Source organism: Populus trichocarpa, chromosome 2 (genome assembly GCF_000002775.5).
Source record: "Populus trichocarpa isolate Nisqually-1 chromosome 2, P.trichocarpa_v4.1, whole genome shotgun sequence".
NCBI lineage: Eukaryota > Viridiplantae > Streptophyta > Magnoliopsida > Malpighiales > Salicaceae > Populus > Populus trichocarpa.
Window position 1 is genome coordinate 11,054,960 of NC_037286.2, and position 12,568 is coordinate 11,067,527.

Sequence of the window (12,568 nt, forward strand, 5' to 3'; positions counted from 1 at the left end):
CACCCCACTTAAACAAATTTTAATTTAAAGGATAAATTTATTTTTTATTATTATTATTAATGTGAGTATCCGGATCAGTTTGCGCATACCTCGACTAATCTCATGGGTCCTGAAGTTAGCGATCATGTAAGCTTTCAGTAATTCTGAAGTTTGTTGAACTCGAACTGGTGACCTCTAGAGAACAAATTCAAGATCTAATAAGTTAAATTATACCATTTAAAATCACCAAACAAGTGAGTAGGTAGAAATTCTTTTATGCTAAGAGAGTGCTAATTCTCATGTTTCGCTTTAAATTTAAGAGACTCCCCTTAATGCATAAATACTATTTTGTCAAGAGATTCCACGAGTCTCTCTTTTGTTAGAGTTTAGTCTTTGTGGTTTATTTTCACACACACACACGAGGAAAACTATGCGTTGTGTGATACAACACTTAATTTTATATTTTAAAATAGAAGCTATTTTTTTATGTGTGTGAAAAGGGATACGTTTGTGTTATTCACCAATCAATTTTTAAATTATAGACTATAGTGGTGAATAATAAAACATGTCTAAAGTTATAAGGAATTTACCCTTTTGTTTTAGTTGTTTTGTTATATATTATGGTCCATCGGGGGGCATAAAAAGGGGCAGGCGACATCAAGCATTATTTGATTCTACCTAGGAAGTTTGCCTTATCATTCCAAAGTATTACAAGATTTAAAGTGCTTTAATTTGTCTCCCCTATGCGTCTTGTGTGTGGAATAGAATCAAAACCCTTCCCCCTGCAACTCCGTGACGAGCTATCATCAAATTTGCCCTCTTTTTTTTTTTTTTTTTTTTTTTGAGAGAGAGAGTTGCAATACAGAGAAATAAAGGAAGATGTAAAGCTGAAACGATGGAGATATGAGAAATGGTTTCCAATGAGCAATCCAGCTAGGATGTGAGGTGTAGCTCAGTTTCTTCATAGAAATATTGTAAGGAGATACCCTTGTGATCATTTTTGTGCCGAGATTTTGAATCGAGAAGCAGAGACAAAGATTTTTATGATTTTAACCCTCCCGAGTCACGAATCAAATCATGGCTGTCGATCCCGATTTGTTTTTTGTGGTAGGTGAGGAAGCTTTTCTGCATGGAATTCGTTGGACTTTCATCGTTAGCCATGTCTAATCTACCAAGGGAACAGCTAGTGATCATAGAATAAAACAATTTGTGGGTGGATGTGAATTACTCATAGAAATTAGAATCCTTTGTCAGGAGTCGGTGCTAAATTATTAGCACCGAGACTCCGAGCTTTTCTGTGTTTTTTATTGACAGGATTAGTTAGCATTCAATCTATATATAAATTTAGGACTATCCTTGGATGCTACGGCATTTCATTAATCTTTGCAAACATTGTGCAATCTTTCACCTTGATTTCTACCATGGCATGATCTTAACACCTAGCGACAAGGTCCCATTTTTCAGAAAATGGTTTCACATGCTCTGATAGACAGAGATTGGGCCCTTCGTTCTTCAAAGTGAGAGACAAAACAACATGAATACTAAATTCACATGCTGCTCTTAATTGAGTCCATAGTCAAGGGTGTCCGACCATGCAAGATCACTTGAGATCAAGCACCTTCTCAGACCAAATATAAGTCTTAAATCATAGTGATTAGTGACTAAATCTAAATATTAGATCAAGTAATTTAATAAATTACGAGCTGCAAAGAATAAAGTAGGCGAAGCAAAAAGATAAACTAGCATGCATGCCAACAAGATGTTATTAAGAACATGAACAAATTAAATCACAGTACTTGTTCAAACGTAGATTAAACAGTACTACAGAATGAGATAATTATCATAAGAGTGGAACAATGATGCTATAGAAGGTTATTCCATTTGTCCTTCAAACAGAATTTACCCATTAATTCTGTGCTCTTTGGATAAGTTTTGATCTCCTTGTTTCTTGCCAAAATTAATAGTAGTGCCGCCAGCTTCTCCTGCCTCTGTGGGATGCCAGTCTTTAACAGAGGCATTAAAAATCTGAATTTTAATATTGGCATGGTGCTTTGAAATACTCCATGGATCTCTATGATTAGAGGGCTCCAGAAGCTCTGAATTTTCTTTCAGCCTACTGCCCCCACCTTTCCTGCTCGAACTTTGATTGGGAGGCTGCAGTGCTGTCATCGTGGTTGTTATGGGCCATCGCCTTTTCCCTCTCTGTCCTTCGCCATTAAAGTCCGAGCATGGAAAGGAAAGGAGAGTAATCATCAACGTCATTTGTCAAAGGTTGGCATCATATTCTCTTTTGAAAACAACATCATCCTAACTACAATTTTGTTCTTTTATTGGTGCTTTAATTTCCAATCTAATCTCGCATCGTCTGTTATCGTGTTTATTCGCAATTTAAGTTACCTTGGCGACCTGCTTTGACTTCCACAATTCAAAATTAGATACAGAAAACTGCGAGACAGAAAATCTTGACTCGCCTTATACAATGGCTACAAAATCTATTTAAAATTTGGTATTGGGTTGCAGCAAACGTGCTAAAAAAATATCCCCATGGTTAACAATAAAACAACTCATTGACTAATGTAGATGCATGCATCCTTGTTTATTTTTATGATAAATTTTTTAAATTTTTAATTAGTTTTCTTTTATTTTTTTTATTCTGATATATTAAAAAAAAAATTCTGATTTATTTTTTATAACACTTCTAAACATTAAAAAAAAAAATTTTAAAAAAAAAACTACTTCCTACTGTGTATTAATCTCCAGTTATTTATTATGGTAATGTACGGACGACTATTCCCTTTATTAATAAGCGAAGGCTTTTGTTGAAACTAATTACTACAAAAAAAAAAAAACGGATTTTTCCTAAAAAAATAATGATTTTTAAAGTTTTTTACTATAACAACGATGAAATTGTAATTTTTTATAAAAAAAAAAAATTCAAGATAAATTTACCACTTCATACTTGATTTATTTATTATTTTAGACTTAATATTTATCAATATTGTTTTTTTCTTATCTCTAACTTTCATAATTAATCCTTATCTTAAAATAATATATCTACTTTACACCTGGCATACCTAATGTTGAAACTTGAAATGACACCTTGAAGATTTTTAAAATTTCTTCTCTTTCCCTATGTTATTTCTCTCTCTTTCTTTTTCTCCTGATAAATATCTCGGATTTTTCACTTGAATTAAAATAAAATAAATCTAATTATATCCGGTACCCTCCTCCGTAAGAAACCTTTACATTATAAATTACAACTGCATTATAATTGCCTCGTGATGCTCAAATAGGGCTCATCATCTTCTCTAGCACCGGGGAGTTGTTTCAATACAATACCGAGGGTTCGGGATCTATACTAAAACAGTATGCTCCAACATTCCAAGATTTGCTTTCGATCAATGTCTTAACACTGGTTTTTGTTCTTCTACTTTATTTTTCTTACAACATTGGACCCCTTCTGATTCCATACAGAGAGTGTTCTTTTTATATGATGGTTTGTTTTTTCGAACATCTTACATTTTCTTGGATCTAGTCCCGTCGACTAGTCACGGCATATAGTAATTCCATACACTATTTTCTTGAATAATTGGTTTCTCTGATTGAGAAATAACATAAAAATAATGGGCTAATAAATATAGGGTGACATTATTTTCAAACCTAGAGTTGTCTGTTCAGTGACTAGAACCCACCGTTATGAACACCATAAGAATCTAACAATTTCTGGTACATGTCCTCTCTTCAGTCAGGGATTTTGAAATTTCTTTGCTCCTCGGTGTCCTTTAGACTGGTCCAAGTTGGGCAATTCAAGGGTAAGGGTCTCCTTGATTGAATCACGGCGCTTTGAGTTCACAATCAAGCTGAACCTGAACCATTTTTCTACACTCATCCAACGGCCAATATCCACCGGTACATCGCCATTGCACCCATATCTCTATAACACAACGTCGGTTCCTTATGATCTCGGGGCCCGCCCTCTTGCCTTAAGAAAAACCTTACGAGATTCGAGTGTTGACTTATATGGAGATCCCGTGATATGTCATCTCGGTCCTTGTAGCTTGAGACTTGTCCATATCCATCCTGGAGCAGTAAGGCTTCACTGTCACATTCAAGCATGGGTAAATTGCTGACGGTGACTAATTGCTGGGCCATTTTTTAACTTTGTCGGGAAATTTCCTAAGACGCTCTACGTGAGCAGAGAGAGTTGAGAGGGATGAGAAAAAAAGGGAGTCATTGTGATTTTCCTCTTGCTTGTTTGAATGGAAGGAATATGAAAATAAAATGAAAGAAAGGAAAGTAGAGAGAGAGAGAGAGAGAGAGAGAGAGAAATAGTTTAGTGATAAAATTGCATGTATGGGAAATCCATAACCATAATCATTGTCGGTGAATATTTTTATAGGATTTTAGGATAAAACAAAACTGAAATCTGCAAGTACTTATTGTTTTTCTTTAACAATCAACACATGTGTAAGGCACAAGGAAAAGATACGATAATGCGTCGAGAAACCAGCTTCTCTAACCAAAAAATAAAATTAAAAAGAAAAGCTAAAAAATATGAAAAAAAACATTGAATATATATATATATATTATTATTATGGGTTGTAATAATAAATTGATGATTTTACCGATAAAAAAACTCACGATAAACTATCTTTTAAGGATAAAATAATCTTTTTATTTGATTCATTTTAGAATTGTTAAAGGACATCTTAGTATTTTTATTATTTTGTACAATAAATGATTTTTTCACCTTTAAAAGTAAATAATCATTTAATTGTGGTCTAAGATCTTTTTTGGTATTTCATATTTTTGCTACACTATAATAATTCTATTATTTTTAAAAGCAAATAACTACATATTCATCCGAATCAATTATTATTGGTTAAAACAATAAATTTACAAGTTTTTCCTACAATAGCTTTCATACTCCTCCTATTTCAATTATTGTGAATTAATTATTTTTTAATTGAGAGAGGCGACTATCTTTTTGCTTTTTTTTTGTTGCAAAGTTACATTACTAGAATGCTCATAAATACAAAAAACACCTAACTTGAGTCTAAGTTTTTTTTTTTAAAAAATAACTTTTAAAGCTCTATTTTAGAGGTTTAATCATCATCTTAGAGATAACTCGATTTTTTACTTAATGTTGATAATAATTAAAAAAACTGCTTTATTTTTTTTTAATTTTAATGTTCGATGTTAAACTGGTTAAGAAATAGACTTCATGAATAATTATTTTTCCTGTTCGTTTAGGATTATTACGATCTCAAACAAATATATATTTTAGGATCGATGCTTGAAATTGCGAGTATCTAATTTTTATCATATAATTAAGTAAAAATTATTTTAATTTTTTTTATTAAACTCAACTAAGTCAATGAACCAAGTTGCGTGTGATTGAAGTTATCTGATATGCCATTGTCTCATTACTTGAATTTTTTTTTTATAAAGTTGATTCATCATTTTGCCGGTCATTTAGGTTGTCTTTGAATCCATGAAATCAATTAATTCACATCTAGTTAATTCTTGTATGATTTAATTGGAAACTTGTGTTAGGTAAGGAGCCAAGTTAAGGGATTTCAAGATTTAATTGCTTGTTTGGGTTTAATGCATTACCAAAAAGACCTTATACTTTTAGTATTTATTTTTATATTTTTAAAAAATTGATCCAGCTCGTGACAAGATTCATATCAATAGACTAGTTCTAAGTCCTAACTATACTAGCTCGTGTGACCTCGAGAAACACTAAAATAACATGTTATTAACATAGACACGTGAGATATGTTTCATGGCTAATCACATTATTTAATATTAATTTGAAAAAAGTAGGACATGATTTTTATTCTAATTTTGTTGAAAAACTCCATTTAAAAAAGAAATAAAATAAAAATGTTTTAATTTACCCCCCCCCCACCCCACACACACACACACACACACACACACACACACACACACACACATATATATATATATATATATATATATATATATATATATATATATAAAACAATGATCAAGAATCTTAAACCACAACTCCATAACCAACCTACGATATAATTATAAACAAACCATACAAGTTTCCTTTTAAAAACAACTACTCATGACCAAATTTACCCCACCTAGTGTAAAAATCTAATAAAAAAAAAAGAAAAGACAATTATTATCTTAACAAATCTCACCGATATATAGTGGAAGACAAACCAATCAAGTAAGATAAAAATACCTTCATTTAGTCTAAAAAAATGACTTTTACCTTCTATAGCTAGAAAAGGAATTAAGGATCATGTCGGAACTCTAAAAATCGTAGAATATTGACAAGTCTTTAACTACAGGGGCATAAATGAAACATCATTACAACTGGAAAGACTAAAATATATTTTACCAAAAATAAACTTCACCTGCAAAAAGATTTCACTGAAAAGAAGGATTTCTTGTACCTTTATTACTTCAACCAGCAACTAAGATTCTAACCCCTTCACTCTCTTTCTCTCTTTCACACCACTTCAAAATCACCACGCTTTCCCTCACTTTCCCTCACTTTCTCCCAAACCAAACATGCATCTCTTCTTCTATCTCCTTCTCCTCTCCCTCTCCCTCTCTCAAACTCTCGCTTCACCAACAGAACTTGAACTCCTAATGCAAATCAAGGCTTCTTTAGACCCGCAAAACAGGTTGTTGACATCATGGGAGCCCAACAAAGACCCGTGTAGTGGTGCCTTCGAAGGTGTGGCATGTAATGAACAAGGCCACGTGGCTAACATTTCCCTCCAAGGGAAGGGTCTTTCAGGCCAAATACCAGCAGCTTTAGGTGGCCTAAAGAGTTTGAGTGGCCTGTTCTTGCATTTTAATGCATTGAATGGAGCGATACCAAAAGAGATCGCTGAGTTGAGTGAACTCAGTGACTTGTATCTCAATGTTAACAATTTGTCTGGAGAGATTCCACCCCAGATTGGTAACATGTCTAATCTTCAAGGTAAGTTAAAAAGTTAAACCTTTTTTTCTTTTAACGTTGCAAATTATTATATATATTAATGGAAATATACTGGGAATATTTGTTGTGTGAAAAGTTTCAATCTTGTAGTATAATCAGTCCATTTTCATTTCTCTTTTTTTTTTTCATAATTTAATTGTTTTCTAGGTTATTTTTATCTCAGCATTTCAAAGATTGAATTTACTTCCTTGGAAGCTAACATCTTGGCTGCTCTTTCTCTCTGAAATATACAGCTTGCTTGCATTGGGTTTCCATTTTTGGGCATATAGATTTTCTTACATTCTTAATTAAAATGGAACAAAGGTTTGGTATTGATATCTGATTTTGGGTTGTTTATTTTTTGAATTCAACAACACTTCAATGTCCTCCTTGATCAATAACAGAAAGCAAAGAGCCAAAGAATAGAAGAAGTTCCCCTTCCATTTATATGTAAATGATTACTTCCATTATTATTTAGATGGTCAGAAGTTATTGCTTCTTTCCTTTCTAAAGATTCATTGCTGTGGCTTATGGCGGGGTCAGTGTTTTTGAAACAGTGCACCCCTGAACCTGGAATCTTTGCTCCAACAATTGATATCTCCCGCTCTACAGTTATAGCTTGTAGAGAACTTTAAGTTTGTTTCTTGATTTATTGCTTATTTTGCTTTAGCACATCTTATCATAAGCTACCTTATGGAATTTCAAGGACGCTACTGCTACCAAATGGGGGATCTTTTGCAACTGAGTATTAATTTTGCTCTCCGCGTACAGTTTTGCAGCTTTGCTACAATAAGTTGGCTGGGAGTATACCAACACAACTGGGATCTCTGGAGAAGCTCAGTGTCCTTGCTCTGCAATATAATCAACTAACTGGTGCAATTCCTGCGAGCTTGGGGGATTTGGAGTTCTTGTCAACGTTGGTTTTGAGCTTTAATGGCCTTTTTGGTCCGATACCTGTAAAATTAGCTAGAGCTCCTCTGCTAAAAACTCTAGACATTCGTAACAATAGTCTCTCCGGGAATGTACCTCCAGGTAAAATGGTTTCTTCAACTATAGCATATCCTAATTTATGCTTTCTATTACTTGCTTGTTGATGTCAAAGGAAAGTAAGGGTGGAACTGACTTCTGATTTGACTTGTTTTTTTCTTTTCTTTTCTGTTTTTGTGGTTGAAAATGAAGCTTTGAAGAGGCTAACTACTGGATTTCAATATGGAAACAACCCTGACTTATGTGGCGTTGGGTTTTCTAACCTTGAAACATGTGTGACTTCTGATCCTAATAAACCTGAACCTTCCAAACCTAATGTTGCTTTGCCAAAGGACATCCCAGAGTCTGCAAACCCTTCTAATTGCAGTAAAAGTGACTGTTCACATCTGACAAAAACCCCAAGATATGGTATCATATTCGGGGTGATTGGAGTTTTCATTGCAATGTCTGTCTCCGGGTTTCTGATGTTTTCATGGTACCGTCGCCATAAACAGAAAATTGGAAGTGCTTCTGACACTTTGGATAGCCGTCTTAGCACTGACCAGGCCAAGGAGGTTTACAGGAAGAGTGTCTCCCCGCTTATTAGCCTAGAATATTCCAATGGGTGGGACCCCTTGGCCATTGATCGAAGCAAAAGTGGGTTTTCTCAAGAAGTTCTTGAGAGCTTCATGTTTAATTTAGAAGAGGTGGAGCGTGCAACTCAGTGCTTCTCGGAGGTGAATTTGTTGGGGAAGAGTAATTTCTCAGCTACCTACAAAGGGATCCTGAGAGATGGGTCAGTTGTTGCTATAAAGTGCATCACCAAAACAAGTTGCAAGTCTGATGAAGCTGATTTTTTGAAGGGGTTGAAGATATTGACCTCGCTGAAACATGAAAATCTGGTGAGATTGAGAGGTTTCTGCTGCTCAAAAGGAAGAGGGGAGTGTTTCCTCATCTATGATTTTGTTCCCAATGGAAATTTGGTGCAGTATCTTGATGTAAAGGATGGTAGTGGGAAGGTTCTTGAATGGTCGGCTAGAATTTCTATCATAAATGGCATTGCTACAGGCAAGTGTATCTTCTTGATTGCAGAAGTTGCCGTAATTGTTTTGTTTTCTCACTGTTTCCTTCATTTTATCTTGATGTTAGCTTGACTTCCTGCTAAAGTTTTAGAAGTGGCCATTACTAATGTCTTTTCAAGTATACTACTGTATATGAGGGTTTTATGTGGGTTTGGATTTTGGAGGCAATCGAGGCAAAGGCTGAGTTAACCATATGATTGACATAGATGATGGAGGCTGTGATCCATTGAGATAGACTGCAAACCTTATCGAGACATGCATTTGTTGAAGCTGGAATTACTGTTATTTTATTGTCATCTAGATCCAGTTATGATCATTCTAATGGCCATTACAAATGATTTTTGCATGAAGTTGCAAAATACCTGTGCAGTATTGAGCACATAATATGTTAACTCCTTTGGCCTATACTGAAGTTTTGTTCCTTCCTATCCAGGTATTGCGTACTTGCATGGAAGTAAAGGAAATAAACATGCTCTAGTTCATCAGAATATATCGGCTGAGAAAGTGTTCATCAACAGACCGTATGATCCCTTGATCTCAGATTCAGGCCTGCACAAACTCCTTGCGGATGACATTGTCTTCTCCATGCTCAAAGCCAGTGCTGCCATGGGATATTTGGCTCCTGAATACACAACCACTGGCCGTTTCACAGAAAAGAGTGATGTTTATGCATTTGGCATGATTGTACTTCAAATCCTCAGTGGAAAACGTAACATCACCCAGTTGACTCTCCACGCAGCTGAGTCATGCAGGTATGAAGATTTTATTGATGCAAATCTTGGAGGAAACTTCTCAGAATCAGAGGCAGACAAGCTTGGAAGAATAGCCCTTCGTTGCACTAATGAATCTCCTATTCACAGGCCAACCGCGGAAACTGTGATGCTAGAACTAAGCGAATCTATTGTCGCTGCTTAATTTATTTGAAATTATGGTCTTTTTGTCCCAATTTTCGGACAAGAAGAGGGAAGTTGTAGATGCGTCACTAACCACTAGCTGATGTCGAAACTCCTTTTACTAATATCTAACTGCACTGTGTTGTCTTGAGGACTCAAGTTCCCGTGAACGTCGTATCTGTGACCTACCTTCGAGCCAATTGTAATATCCTAGGGGGTTGTCTGAAATGAATTTAGTCATGTAACAAGTGAGTATTCTGTTTTCTTAATAAGCAGACCAAGTTTGTTTTAGTTGCATTCAAAGTTCTTGCGGGTTTATGTTACTCCATGCATGTTGTAGCGCATGAGAATTGGGAAACCCTTTCATGCATTTTTCTTCGCCCTCAAATCCTTGGGGTTCTCTTCCTCTATTCCAGGAATCAAACACCATTGACACAAAATGACCTGACCTTGCAGAGCCACTTCAATCTATTATGTTATTGGCAGCAAAGTACTATTGGTTTTCCATAGATAGAAATGTCGTGGTGAGCTCTGCGTCATAGATTATATAGCTCAACTAATTACCTTGTGGTAGGAAGATTGAACACGTTCAAACCCATTTTGTTGAATTTTTATTTGATTTTATTATTGGAGTTAATTTTATTTAGTTTGGACTTCCATCTTATTTTCTCTGTATTTTTTTTTTTAATTTATGAGATTGACACTTTTTAATGATTGATTAAAGAAATTGCATGCATAACTTTTATAATAGCCAAAACCCAATAATTGCCACTCATTAGAATCCCTTTTTATTTTTTTTATTTATCAATATCCTTAAAAGAATGAACAAAAAATCAATAACCAAAATATATCAGAATCCCTTTCCAGTAGGTCACTCTCCAGCCCAAGATCTGTTCCAAAAAACCCCCTCCCAATCTCTTCAATTCGATATTTGTTAACAAGTAAATAAATGCCCATAGCTTCCTCTGATCTCCTCTGATGTTATGTTTTATTCTTCACACAAAAAAGAAATGACAACGAAGGAAAAAGAAGGAAAAGAAAGAAAAGAAAAGCATGGATGAAGCTTTGCCACATCTTAAGGGACGACCAAAGATGAAATACAAGGGCCAAACTTGGTCTTTTATTAAAGTCCATAATGCTATTAAATTTCACAATGACATGTAAGGAGCTTCACAGTACCATCCATAGTAAGTATGCCACATTGTTTACTTTTTTTTTTTTTTTTGGTTAGTTTTTTGTTTGTTTTGGTATCATTTAATAGGCTAGCTGTTTTGGTATTATTTAAGGCATATTCGAGATTGTAGTAGCGATTGCATTAAAATAATATTTTTTATTTTTTAAAATTATTTTTGAGATTAACACATCAAAACAATATAAAAACATAAAAATAATAATTTGTAGCAAATTTTTTTTTTGAATTTAGAGCTTTTTTGGTATCCTATCATCCAATAAGTGCTATTTGGATAGATTATCTTTTTTGCAGTTTGACAGAAATTAAATGCTAACAAGAAATTGAAAAGTTGCTTCGATAGCCTAAAATAAAAATGAAAATTAGAATATTTTTTCTGCTAACGACCTCTTCCTCCCCTTCATTAAATATCAAGAAAGAAATGTAGGAACCATCTAGGTGGTGGCCCAGTGGTAAGAGCTTGGGACCAAGAGGTTTGCTCCCTCTATGGTCTCAGGTTCAAGCCCTGTGGTTGCTCATATGATGGCCACTGGAGGCTTACATCGTCGTTAACTTCAGGGCCCGTGAGATTAGTCGAGGTACGCGCAAACTGGTCCGGACACCTACGTTAAACTAAAAAAAAAAAAATATAGGGGGTAATAAATCGGCTACCCGCATTAATTTTCTAGGAAAAGAGTAAAGATATTGTGAAAATGAGATAGAAAAAATTTAATGTGACAGATTAAATCTGACAATAACATTAATAGATTGCCAAAATAGCAAATGTAAGCCTCTGATTTAGAAAATCACAAGCTAGCGAGCTAGTCGTGACTCTAAATAAGTTAAGAAATTAACTGAGTTCAAATAATTAACCAGAAGATTAATTCTAGAGGAGAGAAAATGAGAAAAATTAATTAACTTGATGGTGCCACCGACTCCTACAACTGCTATTTCTCAATCTAGTGGTGTTAGTTTTGATATTTCCTTTTCTATAAGTGTCTATAATTTGCCCTTTAATCTAAACAATTTTTCTTAATTACCTTTCACTCTTAATTATAAACTTGCAACTAATTAATTCTTAATCTATAACACATTAATTTATATAATTTTCTCACTATTATTAATGACTATTCACGTACTTAATTAGTCTATAACACATTAATTTATATAATTTTCTCACTATTATTGATGACCATTCACGTACTATTTAGGTATATTTCATGTGAATTAGATCTTAATTAGTCTATAACACATTAATTTATATAATTTCTTCACTATTATTGATAACTATTCACGTACTATTTAGGTATATCTCATGCGAACTAGGTCTTAATTAGTCTATAACATATTTATATAGTTTTTTTGTGATATTTTTACAGTAAAATTAAACAAATTAATTAATAGCCAGTGAGAATGCTCCATATATAGTTTTTTTCTTCTATTATGTAGCATGATATATATCCTCGTATTAGTTTTAGGTATTTTTGATTTTGTATATAGCCATTCTTTA

At 34.0% G+C, this 12,568-nt stretch overlaps 1 protein-coding gene across 1 annotated transcript; it reads left to right on the forward strand.

The window, feature by feature from the left end:
• Window positions 1-6,424: 6,424 nt before the first annotated feature.
• Window positions 6,425-10,187, forward strand: LOC7461715 (LRR receptor-like serine/threonine-protein kinase GSO1). The gene is made up of 4 exons (XM_002301246.4): window positions 6,425-6,952; window positions 7,721-7,981; window positions 8,129-8,983; window positions 9,431-10,187. The coding sequence occupies exons 1-4, from the start codon at window positions 6,535-6,537 to the stop codon at window positions 9,910-9,912; spliced, it is 2,016 nt and encodes a 671-aa protein (XP_002301282.2). The 5' UTR covers window positions 6,425-6,534; the 3' UTR covers window positions 9,913-10,187.
• The last annotated feature ends 2,381 nt before the right edge of the window (window positions 10,188-12,568 follow it).

Excerpts from the sequence above, each read along its gene's own strand:
- LOC7461715 (XM_002301246.4), top strand. The coding sequence starts at position 6,535 with ATGCATCTCTTCTTCTATCTCCTTCTCCTCTCCCTCTCCCTCTCTCAA. Across the intron at positions 6,953-7,720 it reads TAACATGTCTAATCTTCAAG|TTTTGCAGCTTTGCTACAAT; the intron begins GTAAGTTAAAAA and ends CTCCGCGTACAG. Across the intron at positions 8,984-9,430 it reads CATAAATGGCATTGCTACAG|GTATTGCGTACTTGCATGGA; the intron begins GCAAGTGTATCT and ends CTTCCTATCCAG.